General features: G+C 40.9%; 2 protein-coding genes across 4 annotated transcripts in view; one reads left to right on the forward strand and one right to left on the reverse strand.

Annotated features, from left to right (window-relative positions):
- Positions 1-1,349: 1,349 nt before the first annotated feature.
- On the reverse strand, positions 1,350-9,842 carry puraa (purine-rich element binding protein Aa). The gene is made up of 2 exons (XM_033610052.2): positions 9,622-9,842; positions 1,350-4,828 (listed from the first exon to the last, which is right to left on the reverse strand). Exon 2 carries the CDS (start codon positions 4,746-4,748, stop codon positions 3,891-3,893), a length of 858 nt encoding a protein of 285 aa, XP_033465943.1. The 5' UTR covers positions 4,749-4,828; positions 9,622-9,842; the 3' UTR covers positions 1,350-3,890.
- A 1,295-nt stretch (positions 9,843-11,137) lies between these two features.
- nrg2a (neuregulin 2a) overlaps positions 11,138-25,735 on the forward strand; it is an 87,414-nt gene continuing 72,816 nt past the window's right edge. For 2 of the 3 annotated variants that reach the window (XM_033646002.2, XM_078172444.1), the window contains exon 1: positions 11,144-12,450. In XM_033646002.2, the coding sequence (XP_033501893.1) occupies positions 12,042-12,450 (409 nt within the window). In that variant the 5' untranslated portion in view covers positions 11,144-12,041. Of the gene's footprint in view, positions 12,451-25,735 lie in introns of all 3 variants that reach the window. The other variant, XM_033645992.2, reaches the window with a different exon arrangement.

A 25,735-nucleotide genomic window follows, 5' to 3' on the forward strand; every position in this document is an offset into this window, starting at 1 on the left:
TAGTAAAAAGAGATGATGGCCCTGGCACAGCTACCTATGTCATAGCAACTCGGCCGTGTTTTTAGAGGCAGGAACAACACTGAGGCTGCTGATCTGGTGCCAGGCCTAATTTTAAAGTTCTTTATTAACATCCTCTGCATCACACTAATTTAATAATATGCATTAATCCAGAAATCTAACCTGCAACTAGAAAACAGTATAAATTTTAAATACCTATGAACTTAAAAACTTTGTGTCTTGCCCTTCTTGTGTTTAACACTGTAGCATTATGGCAAGGCTCATATTAGAAATAAAAAAGGTTATTTGCAAACAGTTAGAAAACATGAAAGACAGGCTGGATGTGCTGAGTTGTAGTTAATAAACTCGTATTTCTTTAGTGTTATATAATAAGTAAAGAAGTGGAATGGAAGGGTAATCACTGCATATGGATGATCACAAATAGCATAGTCGGGATATTAGATAACAAAGTAATGCTTTATTTTACAGCCTGGTTTTATACATACAGTACTAACGTAGAAGTCTCTAAGAAGACATGGGTCGTCATCGCAAAGTTTGCATCTTAAAGGCTGTAAAATTAAGCTTCAGTAATTAGTCTCATCGTCAATGTAGAGTCAGACATTGTGGACAGCGCTACATCAAAATTAAACATACTTTTCATGAGTGAATTATTGACATTTCGGGAAGTCTTTTTTTTTTTTTTCCTCCAACAAGAAATGAAACATAAAAAAACACATACATTTTGACTGTAGATTTTCCCTCATTGGGTAAATTAAATTTATTTTTGAAATTTGTCAAATGTACATAAATTATATTTAATGCATCAAAACCAAATGAGCAAATCAAATACCCTCTTTAAAAAAAAAAAAGAAAAAAAAGAAAAAAAAAGAAAAATAAGAGAGAACGACATTCTTTGTTGAGATCATTTTAAACAAGTATTGGTCAGGCATTTCATTAACCTGGGAAAGCAAAGTGCTACACACAACAACCACTGAAGACAGTTCACCATACATCTTAATGAGAATTGGACTGAAGCACCTTTTCTTAGCTTAAAGCTAAAATGGAGATTTCACTGTTTTTTTTTTCTTTTTTAAAGTTTTCCTTTTCACAAAAACTCCATTGTGTGTTTATGTCTACCTTCAACAACCCAAACGCCAAGTCTACCCTTTTCCTAAAGAGAGGCATACTTGCAGTGACATTGTTCGGTTTCAAGTTAAAGTACTTATGTGAACTGCTTGTCCCAACAGGCTGCTAAGACCTTGGTTTACTATACTTTTCTCCAGGATGGAGCTTTGAGTGCAAATAAAGGCATACAACTCCTTCATCAGAAATAAACATGGAATTCAGCCACATGCTTTCAAATAGTAATCATATATTTAATTGATATACATATATTGCCACCATTGGCACATACGATATTGCACACAGTGATGAAATGTTGCACAGAAAAAATAGATATATTTTTTGTGGGCGAAAACATTCCAAAATTACAAATAATGTGGAATAACGCTGAAAAGGTAAAACTACATAAAACAAAAGAAAAAAACAAAACAAGACATGCTTGCTGCTCCCCATTAATTGAGCGACTTACAACTTACACATAACTACCCAAGCCATAGAACGAGCATTTCAAAGGGGGCATGCCAACGACAATGTATATCACTTCAGGCTATTACTGATGTTCCCAATCGGCCCCTGCTCTCCCCGCTAATGCGCTTGGCTAGTGAAGAGCCAACTCTTCTGCATCATCTTGCATCTAGGTGACCACCCCCTTCCATGTTTACATGTAGGCCGATACCTGGATGGCTGGGGAATGGGGATGGCAATGAAGTCAGGGAAGAAGGAAGGTAGCAGAAAAAAGTTAAGAATTCTGCTCCAATTTTTTTTTATAAGAGTTTGTAACAAACTCTTTTAGCACCACGAGTCGTGCGCTAGCACACAAGGGGGCTGAGACATAAAAATGGAAGAAAGAGAGAGGAAACGATAACAAAAAGAAGCCAAACTGCGATCCAAAGCACCAGGCCAGCGTGTAAGCATGCGGAGTGTGTAAGGCACCAGGTTGTTTATATGCTGAAGAGGATGCTCCCAATCAGGTATCATTTAGGCTATACCAGAGGCTCCAAAAATAGGTGGTCAAGGACAGTCTAGTTTGCTGGTTTCCAGTCAATCTAAACATGGGAGCAATCATTTAATTCAATGCTGAGGTAAATCTGACATTATCTGATTGTTGCCAGTTTCTCTGGAGCTTACTGACAGAGTTTATAAAACTGCTATCACACATCTATGAGATGCGACTGAACTGGTTTAGAACCAGTTGTTTTCCGTGTGGCAGCCCAAATATTTACAATTAGACCAAAACAGAATCTCATCACCCCCGGGTAGATATTTGGGCTCACAAATCTACAGTGGAGCTATGAGCATGTGTCCAAAGTAGCCCCACTGAGCTTCACACCTTCAGATCTTAAACTTGTAGGGATGGGCAAATCCATTGACACACTACTGAAGGTTCACCAGCGGGTGAACTGAACCCTCTTCACCTTGGCTTATCCCAGGCATGCTCCTCAGTTGCCCTCCTCATAGTGTGATGGTGATATTTTGATTACTGTTCACAAGGTCGCTCCTGTCACGATGGCGCTTCGAAACAACTTCCACTACAAATACACCAAGCCTTTGGATGGAAATCACTCGGTACTCGAACTTGAGATTCGTACACTACAGGCAGATTAAGATACATATGGAAGGGTCCTTGAGCCAATATTTTGGGAGACCAACGAAATCTATCTTAGTGCAGATTAACATGCAGCAACAGCAGTCCTTGGCACCATTTGGACTTTTATGACTGAACAAGATCACAAAATGTTTCAGATGTACTAACCAATAATGCTCTGCTGAATTTTGCCTCTTTTCCCCCCCAGACCTCTCAGCCAATCAACACAGTATGTGTAGGGTGTTTGTCTTGTTAAGTTATCTGCAATTCAGGCCATTTGCTACATGTTGTCACTGCATTTCCTCTATCAATTACACATTTAGTACCTTTAAAATGAACACATTGCATTAACAACGAGACACAAAGGTAGTCTATAATATATCCATCTGCATGGCAACAATTTCAACTGAAACAAAATTACAATATTAATATTTCTTTGAATGCCTCTGGCAAACATCATCATGTCAAGATCCATTGACCAGTTCAATATATTTGATTTTTATGCAATGCATATTGCACGACAAATAGAGCACTTATTTCATTTGATGAAAATGCCTATATGTTCCTTTTATACTGCATGACATCTAACCAGTTTCCAAAGCAGGCCTAGCCCTCATATGATTTATGTGTAAACACATCTTTACTCACAGGTAAAGGTAAATAGGATGGCAAGTACATGTGACAACCTTTTACAAAGTTTTTTTGAATTTTGGTTTAAAAATTAAAATATCTGATTTGTGCTGAAGTCATTAGCTCACATGAAAAGGAAACGGTTTTTCCTCCGTACTCGGCAATAATTCCATTTGAACATTGCAGACTTTTTTTTTTTTTTTTTTTTTACAATAGCTTTAACTGGTACAAAAGTTTTCTGTTAATAAGGGAAATAAACACTCAGTTCATATTGTTTGTCAAGTAGGAAACAATGTTCAAATATAATGTTATTACTTTGTTTAGCAGCCTGTTAACTGTATTAATGGTGGATAAGTGGGGTAACATCCAGCGATGAGTGACAACATGTCATAACTGTCAGGTTGTGGAGGTTTCTTATATTGTGGGTGATGCTCCCTTGGAGTTAAACCAATACAGTTAAATCTTTAGATTTCTTTCTTTATACAGTAGAGTTTTTAATTATATTTCTCTTGTTATTTTCATTACTCTTGCATGTTTTTTCTTTTTTTGCTATCTATCAATCCTCGTCTCCATCGTCCGCCTGCATCTCCTCTTGTTGCTGCAGCTCGCATGCCCTTTTCTCCCGCTGTTTCTCCTGGATCTTCTTCATCTCCTCGGCATATTTAGAGAAAGTATTCCCAAATTTGGACCACACTTTGTAGGGCACCGTAATTGAGTTGCGGTACGTTGGCTTCACCTCGCTTACCCTCATGAACACACCATACTTATTGGATCCGACGTCGAAGAAAAAACGTTTGTTGTCCACAGTCAATGATGACCCTTCGGGCAACTCTGCAGGTTCGTCCTCTACACCGTAATCGTCAATAAGTTTAGCCAAAGCGTCACGAAACTCAATAAGTCCCTGGGCAGGCAGAGCAATCGTCTGGCCTTGCGTGGATCCCAAACCGGGCCCCCGGTTAACGGTCTGTCGAATCCTCAGAAACCGTCCCCTCTGGTTCTCTTTCAGATCCATATAGTATTTCCGATTTTCTCGAACCAAGAACTCGCTTTTGAGTGCTCGCCGGGGCTCGTCTTGTACCAGTCCCGGGTTGCTCGGACCCAGCTGGGCATAATGTTCGATGAAGTCCCCCAAGTAGTCTCGGAACTCGACCGCCACGGACATGGAGAGAGTGAGGCGGCTCTTGTTTCCACCGGCCCCGACTTCTGCTATCTTTAAGAAGCGGCCTTTCGCGTTCTGCTTTACGTCCAAATAGAAGCGTTTGTTTTGGATGTCAACCCGCTTCGACGCCAGCTCCTGTGTCTCGTGCTGGAGCCCGGAAGCCGAGCCCGCCCCTCCTGTCGCTAGGTGCATGGAACCGAAGCCTGGGCCCGTGGCTGCTCCTCCCTGCTCACTACCACTGTCTCTGTCCGCCATGATGCTGCCTGCCTGCCTTCTCCCTCTGTCTGCTGCAAAGCCTCGGCCAGCCTGAGCGACCGCCGGAGCTCTCGCGAGATCTACACAGAGAGGTATAAAAAGGCAAGGGGAGGAGATGTTAATGCAGAGCGGGGACGCTGGGTTTTCTCCGACAAGGTGTAAACTTAATGTCAAGAGCTGTCACTGTGTTTTTGAAAGCGAAACCAACAGTTGTTTGGAAGAACCGCATCATCCGCAGCCTGGTTAGGTTTCGTTTTATCGAAACAGTCCCTAGAAATGACGTTTTCTTTTCCTGACAGACTACCTGGAAAGACCCTAGCTTGCCCTCTCTTTAAAAGTAAGAAAAGAAAGTATTTCTTCCCAGTCTAGCCCTGGATACAAGTTTATCTGTTAACATTTAATGTGCTAATGATTTTACAAACGATAAATTACATGTGGTAACCTGACACAGTAATTAACTGTTAATTTTAAGCTTCAGAGTTTAGTATACGGATACCAAATTGGGCCAAACTCATTGATTTTCTTGCGACTCCGTTCACAACAAAATCTAGTCATAGGAATTAAGTCTCTAAAGTATAAATACTTAACCTTCCGTGCCCTTTGCAAGTCATTAGGCCTCATCACCAAATTAAATATATTTTCAAATATCTAAAGGCATTGTTTAATGAAATAATATTAAAAATCAGACTAAAAACAACGAGTGAATCGTTTTTTGCTCAATATCTGTACAGCCAAAGGATGCATAATAAATCCTGGTTTAACTAGTCCATCTTAACCTTTCTCAACTTTATGGCAGACGCATAAATAACATATGCAGAAATGACACAGCATTATTTTTAATGTATTTTTCTTACATTCCAAAACTTGATACTTGTGAATTATTATTCGTTTTTAAACATTTGGCTTCATTAAAATTTGTTCTCTCTCAGCTGAAATTAAAATGTGCTCTCCTGGCATGGTGTAGGGGCAAGGTCCGATTAACTCTTAAGGAAAAATATTTAAGGATACAAAGCTCACCTCATGCCACTGTCTGTCATGAAAGCAAAGTGTGCCCATCCTTACCTCTTGTTAAGCGTTACAAATATCCACATTTGCGGTTTGAAAGAGGGCGGGTAAAAGCTGCAGTATCTTCCGTTAATGAGCTGTAGCTGTGATCTGTGTTAATTAATTTAGTTAATTTGAAATGCAAAATTTTATTGAAGGAAAAATGCATCAAAAGACACTTTTAAAACGACTTCATCCGTATGCTCAGTAGGCCTATGGTGCACATACACAGTTGCGCCGACTTATGAAACACTATATGGGCCTTAACGTGCAGCATCCTGTGCCTGCAACCCACCAGCGCGCTCACAAGAAGCACAAATGAACTAATAGTATTATTTGTAATCTTTGGCCCTGGGGCGACCATGAAGCCAAGTTATTTTTTATTAATTATCTTCAAGGACATCTGAGTTATAACAGTCATGAGGCTATTTTTCCAATGCGTCCTCACTCAGGTGTCCAAGCTGTAGCAGTGGCGTGGCTATGCTGCTAGGCCCACTGCTTCATTATTTATCCGCACATTGTCTGCCAGGCTGACATGCTGCCAATCCATTTAGCGACAAGGGATGTTAACTGTGTCAGAGCTGGGGTTTTTTTTTATCCTACACCAGCACAGGAAAATGTATAACCTTGATTTATGTTGGATAAGCGTGCATAAAGTGCTCATAATGTGCTGTGCTCTTTCGTGTATATTCAGACGTGTGTGCTGCAGCATAGACTCGTACTAATAAACGAGCAAAACATGCATGTTTAAATGTAGACCCACGCATTCATGGACTATTTTCACCTATTGGACCTTATTATAGAAGATTATGTGGTCTGACTGTTGTTCATATCCAATGTGATTACCAAGCGCACACACACACCTGAACTATTTCTTGCCTGTTTAAAAGAAGAAAAAAAGTCAAGACATGTGAACACGCTTTAATAGCCTACACACAACATTTACCTGTTATTGGTCACATGTAAAAATACCGTTCCCATGCTGGCGAAATTTTCTCCAGTTATTAATCTTCCTTCTTGTCCACCTGGAAACAAATTTATTGCGTAGACCTCCTTCACTTGAACGTTCTATATGCTATAGGCCTTTACAGAAAAATAAAATAAAAGAAAAAAAGAAAAAAAAGAGGCTTGTTTATTTTTTGTGTCATTTTGCTTTGATTTTATAAGCGTTTTAATTCTGTGAAAAACTTTGTAATTCCTGGTAAATCATATAAGAAAATAATAAAGTAGCTCAGGTTATTGCTTTATTTTGAAAACTGCTGAAAGATTGACGCCAGAGTTTAATATGAGGTCATAAAACCAGCATTTTGTTATTTGTTTGCATGTGAAAAACAAACATATTTCTTATAATTCAGCCTGGCCTTTACATGCTATAGGTTATTAATTCTAGTCGATAAAGTCGAATTTAAATATTCACGAGAGAAACCGATAAAATGTCTACATTAATATGTGAAAATGTCACGTGCATTTTATTCGGCCTATATAAAGCAGCTTATATAACTTTCCTCTACATGCAGGATTTTAACATTTTTGCAAAGCGCGTATTTCTTCTCTCTTTGTAGGCTGATATGGAGAAGTTTGAGTGCATAAAAGCGTTTATGTTGAAAAAAAAACGCGTATTCATAACTCTTTCAATGAGTATTCGTTATGCACTTCAAAAATATGTACTTTAAAAGGCTGAGCATTGATCCTTAACATTTTATTCAGAATAAAACAAGTCGTTTATTATACTAATGATAGATAGACAAAATCTGCCATATGATCAGATCTTTTCAAGATTTGTCATCTTAATGTTTAAAGATGCATATTATTTTAATTTTCTTCCTTATAAAATAAATTAAATCCAGCTTATTGACATAATTCTTCATAATAAATAATAAAGGTTGACATTTCCTCCATGTAGGCTCCCACAGGCTGCCTGCAGGCCTGCATGGACTTCATGCATAGGGGAAATCCAGAAGCTAAAACACTTAAAATCTGTTTACATTTATAGATTCATTTTTATTTCTACTATATAATACAATAATAACTCTTGATTATTGGCATAAAGTAGAATATAACACACAGTGATTTATATTTATAATGATTTTATATGTCAAATGTTGCTTTGTAGGCTACTTATAAATACTAAATAACACAATAAATACAATCAAAACACTGAATAATCTTTTGTATATGATGCAGCTTGCCTTAATAAACCGAGTAAACACTGACATAATGGTAAAGTTAATGAGCCTATAATATAAAATAATATTAAGTGGGCTAGTGATATCGAGTCAGAATGCTAAAGAAATGCAAAGTTTAACTATTTATATTTATTTTATGCTCGCAATTGTCAAGTCAAAGCAATCACATATAAAGTAAAAACATTTATTTATTATATTAGAGATGTAAAAAAAATAATTATTGATAATATAGCAATCATTCGGCTTAAAACAATGTAATAAACATGCTTAAAAATAACTGCGTTAATTTACTGAAAAACCAGAAGTCAAAAATAAAGTTTGGGCTAAAACATGAAGCCCTCCCTGCTCAGTCAGTTCAACCTTCACGTGAGGCGACGTGAGCCCGCCGGCCTAAACCTTTACCTGCTTTTCTCTTATTTAACTTTCTTCTTTAACCTGCCTCTGCGTTTAGATTTGTTTTATAAAATTATTCACATTTGCCCTGCAAAGGTCGCAAGGCCTCCTGATGAGCTCTGCAGCAATCATCCCGCCCTGCCTGACAAAATCCATTCATATTTAGAAAAGGAAAAAGTAAGTAAATTACTAGTGATCTGAAAAAGATAAAAGGGCATTTAAATAAGCAAAAAGAAATTAGAATTAAATAAATAAATTTTAAAAGAGGGCAGTTAATATACCTTTTATCATTCTGATGGTCAGTATGATGCAGGCCTGCAAAGGCTCTGTATGCTGAAACGTATGCATGCTACTCATTTGGTCTTTTATTCTCATCTCAACATATTAAACTGCCTTTGCTTATGTTTTTCATTCTTTGCATTAATTTACTTATATTTTTATTGTTAAATCAAAGCTGCTGCTGGCCTTATTGTTCCAGTCTTTTATAATGCGCCCTTTCTTTCTTCCTTTTTTTCTCAACCAGCTAAAATCCGAGTCTGGATGCAAAATAGGTAAGTAATCAATATAAATTATTATATTGACGCTCAGACGAGGTCTTGTTTAGGTATTCGATGTAGGCCTACATTTTCTCTGTGTCATGCGTACAATCTAATACTCCCCTTTCATCTCGGGCCTCATTGCTTATAAAATAAATCCCCAATTTAGAATTTCTTCCAACTTTCTAATCCAAAACCTCACCAAAGGGCATGTTACATTTCTACTTCATTTCATGTCTACTTACCTATAGACAATATAAACCCTGTTTCTGTGCCGTCGTGTCTCAGCTGCTCCGACACACCACAAACAACCTGTCAATTTAATTATTTTTTTTTTTCCCATCAATGAGTTTTCGACCAATTTTTTAATCATGAAAATGAGTCAGTAAAATCAGTTGAGTTCGGATGCCTAGGCCACGTCCAACGCAGATTTCAGCCTCCGAAGGTGTCGTCGCAGTTTGAAAAAGGCAGCCTCACAAAGTTTTGCCCTACATCCCAACACCGGAATGCAGTGGCGCTGCTCCAAACGCAGCTCCATTATTATTTCAGACGCGCGGTCTTATGCTGTATACCATGCCTTCTGTCAACTCTGCGAGACAATGACACATGCTTGGCTGCACCTTAGGGCACTTAAAATGCTGCAGGACATTTAACAATCCGGATGACATGTAAATTAAAAGCGTCATTCCAACCAAGCGAGATCCCGTAACCTACCTTCCGCCGCTCAGTATGCAGACAGAGCGCTTTAAAGCCTCGACGGCGAACTGCAGGAGACGAGACAAGGGAACAGACACATGTGAATGCGCTCGGAGCGGAGGCCTGTATGACAACACAGCGGGCTGCTGCTGCTGCTGTTGCTGCTGGCTTCACAAGATGGACAAGAAACGGCGAGTCGTGGCACGGAGAGCGACACACGCACAAGTTCAACGCCGCACGCCTCGCCGCTGATGTCAACACGCACTGTGGGAACATGGAGGACGAGCGCCTCCTCTTGGCGCTGGTGAGGTATTGCAGCTCTGCCTTGTGATGGTAACAGGTAGGGCAACAATTTTTGCAACTGTAATGGAGGGCAGCGTCTAAAGAAGTAAGTGAGCATCAGTGTCAACACATCGGGCAATAATCAGTACATATTATGACACGTGTCACTCTGCATGGTTGAATCCTTCAGGGGAAGAGCGCACAAACCCTGTGCTCCATTCTGTGATGATGTCACGAGCGTTTAAAATGCACATTGGTTGTTATTGTGCAGAAAAGAGAGCTTCACTTCACACAGCAATACATGGTTTTATTCCCATGTCTCACATCAGCACCCTGTAGGCTTAATTTATAGGCCTTGCAGCATTTCAGCACCACGGAGAGCAGCCAGGTCTGTGTCAGGTCTGCAGGACATGCGCGTAAATGAAAACCTAACTAGATGAGTAAGTCTGAGTGTACTTTACAAATTTACTACACATTTTTTTTGCTCTGAGATTACCAGCTTTGAGTTTTAAACATATATTGACCCAAACTGTGTAGGCTGGGTGCTTATTTGAGTCCACACTGTGCGTATTTTATGGCAGAGAATCCAAATCTGGCACCCTGCGTTCCCCCAATTTACTACATTTGCTGTTCGATTTACAGCAGCATTTACAGCAAGTATGTGTCAAATAGCTCATAAATACACTGTGGTCAGCAGATGTCGCTCTTTGTGAATGCTGTCAGCACAACATCCTGTATCCGCATTCTATTTGGCGTTTGGGTTAAACCAAAGCACACCATTACAATCACAACTTGGCCTAAACATTGCCAGTCATGATATTCAAAGGTGTTAATATTCTTATGTTAAAATATATGTATTATTTCGGTCTGGTCATGTGTTAAAGTGCTTCCTTCAGATGTATATATCATGTGAACACGTTAAATTATAATATTAAAAATGCAGGGAAGCTTACTTTTATAGATTTCCCCCTCTTCTGGAGTGATTATAATGTTTTTTCTCTGCTTTGGAGCCCAATATTGCAGCTGTTTTAGCTGTATGGATTTAATGCGGTGCTTCAACATCAGTTTTTTTAGAGGCAGAGCAGCGAATGTGACCTGAATGCAGGGCATGACTTAATGGGATGAGACGCAAAACTCATTCAAAACAGTCTCTTGAAGAATCTGAAACGCTTTCGCAGCCTTAGTCATCGCAGCCATATGATTTTTTTCTGGGCCCACCGGACTATATGCGGCTGCATTTTCCAGTGTGAATGTATTTGATTCTTTTTTTTTTTTTTTTTTTTTTTTTTTTTTCCTTCGGAGGAGGAATGCCTTGGCTACAGTAAGATGCGATTTTGAGGAGGGACAGTCATGGATTTAGGATTCCGTTTGTTTCATTATAACGTGAGATCACCGCTGATAAAACACCATGGAGTGATTGACGTACAGTAACTGGGTTTTGGGAGAGAGGAGATCGACCCTTTGGTCCATCGGTTGCCTGTATCTCAGTGCTCCAATCCTGCGTTTTTGTTGACGGAGCCCCTTGGCAATCGGCATTATTTTCTCTCCGTCTGTGGCTAGTGGGGGAGGCGGAGAGAGAGCCACGGTGGAAGGCGCCGTATTAGCGTTATAGCTGCCGACCAGAAATAATGCTTTATTTTTTGGAATGAAACGTGGCTTATGTTTTGCGACCGGACTACCAAACTTGTGGTTCACTGCAGCATTTTGCGTCTTTTCCCTCCGCTGCAGATGATACAGAAAACCATCATAGCGGTACCCCACCACTGCAATTTTTGGGCAAAGATAAGAGTGGCGTCGTCTTGCAGTTAAGGCTACTATGGCAGCATAGGGGGCATCTTCTGGAGGGGAGAATCCGCCGATTCCTTGCTTAGCCTGTCTACAATGCCTTATTATTAGCAGAAAGCAGTGACTGGATCTGAAACCCAGCATCATCCCCGCGGTTCCCCCGTTTCAAAGCTGCTGTTTACCCATTGAAAATCACTCGAAAAAGCAGCGGATCCCGATGGCATGGACACTTATGCAAGGTCTGCCGCGCTGCCGTGCTACTGGAGCCTACTTGCTGTCTCTTCATTCAACCCAGCTCCATCGCCATCGCCCTGCAGCCGAGAGAGCCCTGCCGCAACGCGACCAGCGACCACCGAGCCAAAGCAGGCGGCATGAGGCTTGATTCAGTACATTTATCCATGCTGGTCATCGGGGTCTCATTCGCCTGCTACTCCCCGAGTTTGAATTCCCTGCAGGACCAGGTTTACAAATCCGCCGTGGTGATCGAGGGCAAGGTGCAGTCTACGCCTGTGAACGTCTCCGCGGAGCCGTACCGTGTGAATGTCAAAGTGCTGGATGTTTGGCCCCAAAACAGCGGGGGTCTGGAGCGAGAACAGCTCGTCACCGTGGGGGAATTTGGATCTGAGGCTCCGTGCACCAAAGTGAAGAAGAACCACAAGTACATTTTTTTCATGGACCCCACTGACGAGCCCTTGGTTTTCAAGGCATCGTTTGCGCCTCGGGACACGAGTGTGAAGAACCTAAAAAAGGATGTTGGGAAGATCTTGTGTGAGGACTGCGGTAAGTTAATGTATTGTGGATTACCGGTGAAGTCCAACCCGGAAGAATGAACGGTCTGTTAACAGCTCCCCTGGCTGAGGGGCTTTTGGTAACAGGCACTCTGGTGAATTGTGGTTATTACGGGCACAGCATGGTTTGGAGTCAGTGGGTACCAGATAGGTGCCTAAGGGGCGTCTATGCAGCAATTTTCGACAACTCTCGCAGGCTCCCATAGCCCACATGATCAATCAAACTCTCTTTCTCTCTTTCTCTCTCCCATTCTCTCTCCCCTGAACTGCATCAGACATGCGCCTCGCACTGTTGCTTGTGAGGAATTGCAGTTTGTGTGTATTGAACTATCTGCATCCTGCAAACCCGCATTATACTTTAAACGTTTCAGGCACATTCTCATGCATATTCCACTTCATATGGTTCATGCACATATTTCCGTTATGCAAAAATTATAGTGGCTTTTTATATGAAGATCGAGCCCATGCATTTCATGGACCCGGTACAATTTCAGGACCAGGGACAGCGGCCTGTATCACCGGCATCACGTGTGGAAAATCACGCTGCCCTAAGCAAATTGGTTCCTGGGCTATATTTAGGCTCACGCCCTGCTTTAATGCTTTAATACCCCACACTATGACATAGCCTATCGTAGACCAAGTCCTGTGTGTGCACACATGCATCTTCAGTGCAAGCAGGGGGGTAGCAGTGTGGTTGTGGTGTAGTCCTAACTTGAACGATGGGGCTGTTGTTGGAAATATCACAGTACCAACTTTACCAGCCTACACTTTAGGGTTTTCTCTTTTTTAGATTCATGAGTGGTACAGGGATGGACTTTGGTCAGTAGATGTCGCCCTTAGGGAGTTATTTTAAAGTCACAGTAGGCATATTTTATATATAATAAGCCATTATTTATTTCTGTTTTAGTATATTGAACTGTATTTATATTATTTCAAAGAACAATGGTTTCTTTTTCTCTCTTAATCTCTCTCTGTCTTCCACAAATTAAAATCTAGGCTGCTAATTTTGTTTAGACTATGCAAGTTACTGATTAAGAACAATGCAGCATACAAGGCTGCACACATTCATTGCCTTGCACATGTACATGGATGCACACACACATTAGTGTTTAAAAAGTATGCAGATTTGCTAGAGCCACTTCTCAACAGCTCAAATGCCACATGTGTCTCTCCTGCTCTTCATCCAGGTAAAATGAGTCTCCACTACTTTAATTATAAAACAGCATCAGTGTCTGTAACTGGAGCTTAAACACAGTGCTTGTCAGGCATGCACTCCTTTACTTTGGTCTACAACTAATGTCCCATGCTGGTTAGCCTGCAGCACAACTTCAACATGTGAGGTAGCTCGTCCTCCATACTTTGAATGTTTTGAGCCACTGCACGTTTAATTAAAAAAAAAAATCTCTTTTCCTGGCATCGTATGGTACACAAATTTGTACTTCCACTCAAGTGTTGTGGCCTAGAACATGATGTGTGCCCTGTGCCGCCGCCGTCTTAAATCCTCTTAGCCTGTACTCATGAGACACAAATGCTCCCCTCTCTTCTTGATTTTGCCACACTCACTCTGGCTTTTAAACTCATCATCCCATTAGAGAGGTAACACAAAATGGACCTTATTACCTCTCGAGTTCTTTAGACAGCCCAAACATCCCCCGTCAATTCTTCTGCCACTTAGCAAAGCTTGCCAGTGACGTGATCAAACTGGCACGGCCACCTTACTGTATTACCTGAGGGAGTTGCCACGCCCGCTTCCTGGGCCTCTGTAGATCTCTTTTATTTAGTTCAAAGCACCCAGCAACACAGCTGATGTTGCTGTGGTGGGTCATTGTAGTTGAGGGGCTTCTTACTCAGTGTAAAAGATCTCATCACTGTGTCTTTACTGACCCCGCCTCCTCCCTAATCGTGTCATTTTAAACAGCCTTTCATACAGACAGATAAACAGTCATTCCCTTGACATCTTGTCCCGCTGAGCTCCCTCCTCCATTCAGCAGGGACTCAAGATCAACAATGTTCTGTTGACTGCTTCTTTCCCTCCTGTTAAGTCCCCTAACACCGAATCAGCGCATCCACATGTTAGGCAGTTACATCTTGGCCTTGAACCTTGAATTGCTGCATAAGCAGCTTTGTCTGGGCCCAAATATTGCCTCCAGGCCCGCTCAGCACACATCTCAAACTTGCCTCGAATCCCTCCCGTGGAGAGGCACACAAGCTCCCAAGTGTATGAGCAAGGGGACTGAATGTACATACTGTACAGCTCTCAAAGTGATGCAGTTGTTGTCTTCCTGCTGCCGGAAAAACAGGCTACCTACAGTGCTTGCCACCTGCACCCCTTCCTCAGGACTCAGTTGGGAGCGCTCGGTTCCTGCCAAAAAGAAACCCCCAAGAAACACTGTTGTTTTGATATAGATTACAACCAACATATGCAAACTCAGGCTCATGCTAAGCTATCAAATCTGTCTTCTCATGCTGGCTGCCAGTATCTCAAGCAGGTCATATTGTATCTGAGTGGAACTCCAACATTGTCTCAGACATTATTGGAAAGAAACAAGAGCGACTGTAAACACCTCAGTCAAGATGTAGTGTGTCTTAACACATGGCAGCAAGTATTTCCTGGAAGTCCAGTGCTGCTTTGTGACAAATCAATGATGACAACAAAACATCATCACCTTTAAAAGGAAATGTGCACACATTTAATCCAGGCACATGCATATTTGGCATATTTGTTTGAGAGAATAAGGCAGTTTACACGCAGTAGACCATATGCTGTATGATTGCAGGCACCTGAGATGACATTACAAGGCCCTATGACCTATTTCTCAGTGCACACTTTGTATTCCCCCCCTTTTTACCTTGTTGAGTAGATGTTGGCAGGCTTGGTGTGGAAGTACTGAACCACGGGCCAGCAATCTCTAAGAGTTAGCATATTATGATTATCTTCTATTACCAAACAATGTTGATCATGTGCTGTGTTATATACTGTTTTTTATCTACACAGAGTGTAAGATGAGTTGACAGTAAAGAAAATAACAACTACCTTAGTGAGAGTGGATATGTACTAATATAGAACAGAGCAGAAGTGTGGGACTCGAGTCACATGACTTGACTCCAGTCAGACTCATTCACAAATGTGAGGACTTAATGCTGTCTTGACGAACACTAATTAAAGACTCCATGTTACTCTGACCTAGTATTCATGACCTGTGACTTGACTTAGACCTGAGACAGATGACTTGAAAGGACCTGACTTTTTAAAAAATTAAATATTAATAGTTTTTTAGATTCTGAGTTGTGTTTTTGAAACATGATTAAGTGATTTTTACTGCAGTGCATGCAAACCTGGCAACCTACTAAGCCACTACAAAAGCCACAAAGAAAGGTTCGTGAATGTGTCATTTTAGCTAACTTATTAGCTTATTGGCTAAATATTAGCTAGTAAGCTAGCTACAAAGCTAACATTTGACCAGATCATCAGAATTTCATGCGACTTGACTTGTGACTTGGCATTTCCTGAGCAATGACTTGACTTGTCTTGCTTGATTCTTACCACAGTAACTTGGGGCTTGCTTGAGACATGAAGGTTAGACTTGAGACTTGCACATAGGTGACTTCCTCTCACCTCTGGAGTCTGACATTGCTGTGTGTAGAACTGTGATTTCAAGCGTGGCACATTTGCATCCATAGCTTTTCTTATTTAGCACAACAATAGTGTTTCTGTCCCTCATGGCTCAGTCTCAATCAGAAGTCTGTGTAATGAAACAAACATGACAGGTGAGGTCCCTTGCTTTTTGTCTATCCATATGCCTCATGGAGGAGACCTACATCATTTGCATTTTGTGTGTGCATGCGTGTGGGCGTGTGCAGACTGGTGGGAGCATTGTATCAGTAAAAACCGGTGCAACACTTATGCACAGAAAAAAGGTCATCTGAGTTGAGGAGTAACACATCGCCCTAAAACCGCCTTCATACCTCTCGCTCTTGTGAATTTATTAATTGCTCATTAAGCCCGTTTATTTCTCTGAGGTAAATGTAACAGTGTTGTTGTGAGTGCACACACTACCACTAATCTGTCACCATGAAGTTGTACTGTATGCAGGCCGCAGCTGCTGCACTGAGGTGGTAGACAGGCAGAATTTTGCCCCGAGCTATGCATCTTTCTGTGAATTGAGAGACTTCCTTAGAAGAGCTAGACATAGAACATGAATGACAGCCACTGATGGCTACTGGATTCTGCTGTTACGCCACGACTTTACCTGGAAGCAGTGAGAATCAACAAGCGTCCACAGGCTGGTCATTACACCCTAATAGCACACTCAAGGGCAATGTAGCAAACAGTTATTGATTGTGACAAAGGTGCTCATTTACTGTATTTCACCACCAAGATTACTGTCGTGTACAGGATGTGTGTTTGTTTAGATAAGAATGATTGAAGTGTTTTCAACTGTCAATGGCGTAGTGTCTCCAGCCCAGGGCAGAGGCACAGACTAATGAGATTGACCAGCAGGAAGCATGGATTTGTTTCGACTGTATGTTTGTGGGGATTGTTTTCTATGTTCACTGGGTCATTTGTGTAGACTTTCTGCCCTGCTGAATCTCCGCTCGGCTACTCTACTCTGACAAGACAGCTTGATGTATATTTATAAGATGTATGAAAAAAGGGCATGGCCATTTTCAGTAATTGGCCGCTCATTTTCTTGTCCTATTAGGCACTTTCTCACAATCACTCAGACTTTTACTCCACATTTCCAAAGACAGAATTTTACAAGCTATTATTATGACGGCGCGAGCATGGTCTCTATCTTTTGTGTCGACAAATGTCACAATTCTGCAGCGACAGAGCCGTTTTCATGGTAGAATTGAGGTGTACCGATTCAGGGTCGTGGTTGATACCTGTTTGCAGACCACAGATTTGTGTGTGTGGTAGAAGTATTGTGTAAGCCAACACTTTGTCTCGTCCACTACAGTGTCAGTTGATTCATTGGATCTGTGAAGCATTGTGAAGCTCTTAAGAGTGATGCATGTTTGCTGAGGTTAGATGACTAATACAGGAGTGAGGATTTAAATTCCTGTTGTGCTCCAACTTTGGTCTTCTCAGCATTTACTTTGAAGCACTGTACATTCAGCAGTCCTCTCAGATTGCATCAGACTAAGCTTCATCATCCACCCAAAATTCCAGTGGAGTTTAACTCCATATAGTAGAATGATTGGTCTTAATATTTCATCCTCAAATTAGTTGTACTAAATACTATAGCATACAGTAATTGCTTTAGCATTTGTTCTACTGTGTGATTTTTCCTACTGTTTTTTGTATGTCACCAAATGCATAATGCTATATAGTCCCATTGTGCTCAGCCATGTTTGCAGCATCTACTGCTGCTTTATAGCTCGAACTAATACAGCCCTGCAATAATCAGGGTAAAGACATGGTGTGTGTTAAGAGGATCTAGTCTACTGTAAAGCTATGCATCTAGTTAAGCTGTTTTTCACTGTCAGAAAAACACTAACCAAAATGTTTTGCTGGCATCGCCCAGCATCAATTCATTTCTACACTTTCATGCAAAAGTACCATCGGTAGCTCAGAGTAGTTCCTACTGAAGTATTTGCTAAAAAATATTATTTTGTCAGAAATGTATGTTACTCCGTTCTGTTTACCCACACTCGATTTTGGAATTGTACTTGCAAAGCCATGCCTTACGTCAAACAAGTAGCTTATAACAATATGCTGATGAATGTTGCATGCTCGCCTCATTTGTTTGATGTCACTGTATTTTTTAAAACAGTAAATGGCATCTTTGTAATATAAAAGTGAGAGCAAATACAAAATGTAAATTGCTTTAAAAAATAGATAAAAATAGTACTGTTAAAGAGCTTTGGTCCAGGCTAACCTGTGGGTCTTCAGTTACAAGCCGTCTTAGCATTGTGCTAGCAAATAGCCAAAATACCAAAGTTCCACAACTGCAGGGTGAGCGTTAGATTTAGAAATATAATTAGCATCAATATAACTTAGTACTAGAGGGTTTAAATTTATTTTTATAGGTTTTTCTTGGCGGCACAGTAGTGCAGTGGTTAGCATTGTTGCCTCACAGCAAGAGGATCCCCGGTTCAAACCCAGGGTGGGGGGGTTTGAACCCTGGGATGGGGGAGCCCCTCTGTGCGGAGTTTGCATGTTCTCCCAGTGTCATTGTGGGTTTTCTCTGGGTACTCCAGCTTCCTCCCACAGTCCAAATACATGCAGGTTAAGTGGTGAATCTAAATTGGCCTTAGGTGTGAATGTGAGTGTGAATGGTTGTCTGTCTCTATAGGCCCGTTTCTACCGCAGGAACTTTGGGGTAATTTTACGGGGCTGGGGCCGTTGGTGTGTGTCTCCACTACAGGAACCACCACCGAAGGACAGAGTTCCGTAACTTTTACAGGGGCTAAACAAGTCCCTGCCTCGGAGTAGGTACTCAGAACGGTCCTGAAAAACTCCTGGCTGGGGCTTGGGGTTTACTTGGTGCTGATTGGATATACTCAAGGTGGGATGTGACGTCAACAGAAAGCGACAAAATAGCCGCCATTTTTAAAACTCAGCAGACGAGGAGTCGCATTTTTAAAAGGAGTCGTAAGAAGAAAAGCAAGCTTTGTTTGTTTCTTTGCCGCGTCGCCCCGGTAAAAATGGTCGCGCAACGATTATGTCACATCCAGAGCCCGGTAACTTTACAGGAACCTTCCTCCTACTCCGCCCTCTCAGTGGAGACACGGCGGTTGAGAGGGCCGAGCGAGAGGATGTTCCTGTAAAGTTCCTGCCCCCCAAATAGTACCAGGAATTTCTTCAGTGGAAACGGGCCTTATGAGTGAGCCCTGTGATAGTCTGGTGACCTGTCCAGGGTGTACCCCGCCTCTCGCTGAGTGTCAACTGGGATAGGCTCCAGCCCCTGCGTGACCCCCTAACAGGATAAGTGGTTATGGAAAATGAATGAATGCATGTTATACTTCTTTGTCTTCCTAACCCTTAACCAGTGATTCATTTCCACTGCATCCTTTGGCTAAACTTGACTCTCCTCCACTCATTTGTAGTACCAGGTGCTTTTCTCTGTTTTGTTTTCTACTGCAGATACTACCCGGTCAGGGTAGGCAGGACTCTTAGGTGACCTTCTTAGCAACACTGTGTGAAACTACCATGACATCATCTCAACACAGCGCAGTACACATTACAGGGTTGTCTGCCCTGCAACAGTCTGGCGACATAAACTTTGTTTAGCTATGTATGAGCAAACGGTTGCCTTATACATCCAGCTAACATGCGGTAGTATCAGCATTTGTTTAAAGTCGTATTTCTATCCATTTGAATTTAAGTCCAATATTTGATCTTCTTGTTTATTTGTTTTGATCTCTACCCAATCTCAGAATGTATCCGCTTTCATATCATGACGATAAAGCCTCTGGGCATCAATGCCCAATATTTCAGGGCTTCCAGTGTAGCCAGTGGATATCTGGGTCAAGACTTCCTCTTTTGTTCGCCGGTCATTGTTTGCAGTTTTATTAGGAACTTCAGACAGGTGCATTTCGGTGATGTGTTCCACCTCTTTTATTCTCCACATGGACAGCTTACCTGCATGCAACCAAAGCCTGCTCAAACTTGATTGGTCAATGCTACATGGACGACGAACAAACTACAAACCAAAACCAGAACTCTTCTGATACCAAAATCTTGTGTCATTGCCTACAGATTCTGCATACATATGCAAATATATGTTTATAGAGATTAGTCTCTACCAAGTGCTGCAAAAAAATACAGCATTTGGGTTTTTAGCTCGCTAGCTTGCTCTTCAGTAGTTATGTGCTAACTTTGTCTGTCTCCCGTTCGGTGCTGGGCAGGTGGAGTACATTGAGTGTGTTGAACCTTTTGCAGTAAGAACGTCCGTGTCTACTGTTTGACTTGTCACACCAAGACAAGCACAGGTGTAACAGTTAGCATTGATTGCCCTGAGCTAAATGTAATGCAGACATTATTAAGGTAGTTGTGCAAAATGTCTACCTCAAGAAGAACTCTGATGAATATATACAAAATGTGATAACGTCACAGATAAGATCATGAGCATAGGAGGGTGATGAGGATCCATAATTATCCTGCCACATGCTCATGTTTAAGTTAGAAATTTGAGATTCATCAGTGTGTTTTGGGGTGCTGAAAAAGCACTTAAATTTAATTATAATCAGTTTTATTTCCCTTTCATTCTTATTTCAACATAAGTTATGTTGCTCCAAAGTTCATATTGAGCTAATGGAATCCTAAGAACAGGAGCTGTTTGAGATTTGTGGAGATTTTCAGGATTACACTCCTAAAAGACTTACAAAAATGAGAAAGTAAGAACAAAGTAGTGTTTTGACAGACTACAGTAAGGCAAAAACCTCGGATTATACTGTACATACTCTTATCACAACAAAAGCTCTACATCTGATGAAAAATGACTCCCTTTGTTGAGCCACAGTGCTGTTTGCTTGTGAAAGCTCTGGACATGACACAAAACTCAGTTGTTATCACTTCCTAATTCTGCTCTAATGTGCCTCACCACAGAGCTGAAGCACTACCAGCCTTTATGAGTGGTTTAACATGAGTTTAGTTCTACATGAGTGGTTTAACCACTCTACTGTGACAGATATTTTCCACAGTTTTGAATGTCTGTTTAACATGCCCTTTGATTTCACACACACCAAAGCAATGCTTTGGATGATTATAAATTTCCATGCTGTAATACAGAATTATGTCTGGGCTCATGGAGAATAATGGGCTTACTCTAAGTTCAGCTGGATAAGAACTACGAGAACAAGTCTGTAGTGCCATGCAGTTTAAGCCTTGTAATGTTTTTAATCAAATTAATCATATGCTCCACAGAACTGCAAACGGCTTCAGTGAAATTTTCAAAGAATTTAAAATATTTGTTAGATGTTGAGACTTGGGCAGTAACAGCCAGCAAAAGGTCATGCCAGCAGAAGTGTTAAGAAGGGGGTGGATATGGCAAATATGCACTGTGCTTTTAAAATATGTTTTATCTCCTTATTGTGTTGTATTAATAATCAATAATAATCATTTTTCTGTCTATGTCAGGCTGATAATATATAGTTTTGTTCTATTTTTAAGGTTATTCTGAGTGTACAAGAAATAAAGCAAAGAAGGAAATATATGATGCATCTGCTAGTTGGACTGCTGCGGCTCTTCCTACCAATTCTTCTCAACGTACATTACTTTAGAAAAAACCCACACTATTCTCTGTATGATTACAGAAACATTTGTGTTTTTTATAACACCTCGTTTCTAACATCACTGGTATTATCTAGAGTCCTGCTGCAACGCTGCAGCTTGCAAACAGCTGGTGGAAATCCGCCATCAGACAGAGGCGCAGGATTGGGTCGGCTGCTGGTGGTGTGAATGCAGATTAGTCTTACAGTTTGTACATAATGTCACAACCAATAATCTCCATTAATCTCTGGTTTGAATTTATAAAATGGAATAAAGCTGCTTTTGGAGCAGCAAAACTATTTAGAACAGAATTTCACTATTTTCAGAAAGGACACATAAATTCATGTCTGACGGGTTCGGTGGTAGAAATGCATTTGCTTTTCTCTTATGCTGTCACTATTAAGCCATGTGATCATTTGGTATTTGTGTGCGATTTCACAGCTACATCCACAACACAGTCGCCAGGAGAAAGCGTTGGTATTGTATGTTTCTGCAACCACAGACACGTTACATTTGTATGTTTTATATGTAGCGTAACAACATGTATATGAGCTGCCATCAGGAGGTGTGAGGGATGGTGGATGGTGCGACACCTCGACAAGATGGCTGCCAAGCGAAAGATCACTGTTTAAGACCAACAGCTAACAAAACTGCTTGTTTTTTAGCAAGACATCAGCGCCATTGCCAGCGGCGACTGTGCCACCAAAAGGGAGTGTTTTAAGCTTTTGTGCCTAAACATAACCACGTTAACCCTAGCGCTGTTGAAACATAAAGAAATGCAAAATTTCAACATATCTGCTATATATGAAATGTGCACATGTAACATATCCGTGGTTTGCAGAAACACACAATGCCAACGTTGCAGACATACACTCGATCTGAATGAAGTATATGCCTTACATCAAAGTAATGAACAGTGGGCCTGTAGCTGGACAGCAGTCAGTGGCTCTTTTTATGTTCACTTTAAGAGATGACCTTGATATGACTATATGAGCACTTTCATGAAGACGGGGGTCATGTAAACATCTTAAAGCAGTTATACCACCAGGATGTTAGTTATTTGTAAAATGATTATTGTGGAGTTTAGATTCGTTATTGGATGGTTGTTTGGTCTTTTGATTCTTGCTATGTGTTAGCCTTTCCATCACAGGTGTCACAAGTTGCATCGATTGCTAAATAACTCGAGGTGGATATGATATTTGTAGAGTATCGAGAGCATCAAACTGTATTTACATCTAGCATGCAATCCTTAATGCTCATCATCAAATAAAATGTAGTCAAGGTTATAAGTGAACTTGCAATCGGAATAAAATAACACTGTAATGATTGATGTTTTTGTAGTTGCAGAACTGAAATGACTGAATTCTTAACCCCTAATATAATTAGTTAATTTAACTATGTCCCTTTTGTATTACTGTAGATTACTGTGACTGCCCAGCAGCAAGCAGTGGTAACAACTTTACTAGCTACAACTCTAATCTGAGACGACAAAGAATAATTTACAGTAAATTTCCTACTAAACAGAACAGCAGTCTAAAAAAAGAAAGAAAAAAAAACATTACAGTATTTTGGCTTTAGCCTCTGTGATCACATCATACACTCTGCATCTCTGCTTCTCCAACAATTAGGACTCTGGATTTTTCAACCCACTGAAGAATGTTGCCTTCACCACAATGAGGCAGTATATGATCAGGATCAGGAAGCAGGAGAAACACCGAAAAGTTGAAAGGGATGAGTCCGTTGGGAATGTCACAGCAGTTGTTAGACTCCCTGCCCCTGCGGCTGGAGCTGTGTCAAAAAACACTCAAAAGCCCACAGTCACTGCGCAGCCTGTGAGATATGTACAGGATAACAACTGTGAAAGTCACTGCCATTTGGATTTTACTTTGTTCACAAAAGGAAGCCATCTTTCTTTGCTGGTAATACTGTAGTCAGCTAGAAGCCAATGTGTTCTTTTGACTAAACTAACCATAATGGTGTCCCTCAGGGAGAAGTCATCATGTACAGTGTTGGACCGAGGTCAGAAAGATGACCATTAAAAACTCTGAGGAGTCGTTTAGATAAAAAACACACATAGCTGCCCCCAGAGCTGGATATTACCCCAAAAAATAAAGTAACTTTTAAATACAGCAGCACCTCACAAACACAGTATCCTGACACTGTTTCTCTCCTTTTTTAATCCATATTAACACTAAAAAATATAAGGAATGTGCCAATATTAAAATATCACTACAGGCGAATCACAAAAAATGTAAGCACAAGCCAGCTTGATGATACGGCCTATTCATTTTCCCACCTGATACCACTGTTTAATGTGTTTATATTGGCCCACCCTTTACGTCTTGTATCCTACCGCTTTGTGAAGGCAGTTTAAGTTTACCCTGCCTTTTGAATCATTCAGTAATTTGCAGCTATCTTGGGCTGCAATACTCTTCCTTCACAGGCTGCAGCCAGTGCATGTAATTAAATATTTAAAACGTTTTTTTCTGCGCGCAGCATGAAAGGTTGTTGACAAAATTAACCCCTTAAAGTCACAAATAGTATCAGAATCAAACAAGGAAACAAGCGGCCAAAGTAAAGAAGAAAATACACGTCAGTAATGAAACCTTAACATACACTGTGTACTGTACAGTGCATGATGGTGTGCAGAATAGAAGCTGGCTCTGTCTTGTGCTGTATTTAAGCATTTCTGCACCACGGATTTGTCATTTTGCAACCAGAAAAACAACAACGGATCCGAAAACAAATCAATCATTCACCACCATTAATAAAACATTATTGTCTGTCTGTTTTGGCACGGAGTCTGGAATGTGGTATCCTCAGAAAATAGTTTTAGGCCCTAAATCTGTACCACATATACGTAGCCTACAGATTCACTAATACCTGGGTAGATAAAGCTGCCAACAGTTTCGTGCAGGGCCGTTAACCTGCTTTCATATCCGTTTGGCTTTGTTTACATCTATCGGCAGCTCCATTATTAACCCTGTTTAGTCTGGTAATCCAGCTCTGGATCAATGCATGTAAATGGCATGACTCTGAAAAATCCAAGTAAGCTCATTTTTCAGTGATCTGAAACCTTATTAAGCTGCTTTGCTCCCTCCGATATTAAACTGGTTACTGTGGCATGTAAAATCTTTTTTCTCTACCCACTTCTGGTGCTTGTTATCTCTGCAAACTCACGCAGACACAGGGTTAGACTTACAGTTGATGGATACTTTTTATGAACAGTATAATTGGCCGTAACACCAGGCTTGTTGTCAGAAGTGTCAAGATCACACAAATTACTTGGTGAGATCAACATTGTTTTGGCATGTTGTAGAAGGAACCTACTATTGCTCCGTCCAAGGAGGGAGGGTGAAGCTGGCGGGCACAAATTTTTGTGTTCCTTCTCTTGTAGATCTTTCTAGCTGTGGGCGTTGCATCACTGAAAACACATTCCATAATATTCCATAAACTGGTTTATAGATGTCAACAGTGATCCTCAATCGCAGGGTATCAAAGGTTTGTGTAAACAGCTTAAGGTCTTCAATGTCAACCCCGGCTTCGGTTTATTTATAGTGCAATGCCACACAAAATTTGAAATAATATGTGCATTGTCTTGGAGTGAGTGTCAGTGGAGGACACGAGTTAAAACTTGAGCAATGTTGCATTTCTTTGTATAGTATGTGTTTGCATTTTTGACGTGCCTCTTTTTGCGTTTGGTCACAGATGCTTTCGTGAGTCTGATCGAAAGTGCATGTAAGTCAGTGCTGTTTAGAATATGCATGTAGAACTGATGCATTACAGTAGCTTGTACATGAAACACACTCGTCACTTATTAATTTGTAGCTCTGGGTGCTTCTTCATTGCAGCTTCTCCTCACCGAGGTGTCAGGTAGATTCACAGGAAGCAGCATGACACTGAAGGACAGTGCAGGAGATAACCTTTCACTGCAGACTTATACTCTGGCATTCATTTACCATAGGCCCCCCCAGGCCACTGATTCACTGTAATTGTGCACCAGTTTCTGTGCCCTCTCCTGCTTTTCTCCGTAGATTTGAGCATGTTATGATACGTCATG

The sequence above is a fragment of the Epinephelus lanceolatus genome, chromosome 11 (genome assembly GCF_041903045.1).
Source record: "Epinephelus lanceolatus isolate andai-2023 chromosome 11, ASM4190304v1, whole genome shotgun sequence".
NCBI lineage: Eukaryota > Metazoa > Chordata > Actinopteri > Perciformes > Serranidae > Epinephelus > Epinephelus lanceolatus.

Excerpts from the sequence above, each read along its gene's own strand:
- puraa (XM_033610052.2), bottom strand. The coding sequence starts at position 4,748 with ATGGCGGACAGAGACAGTGGTAGTGAGCAGGGAGGAGCAGCCACGGGC.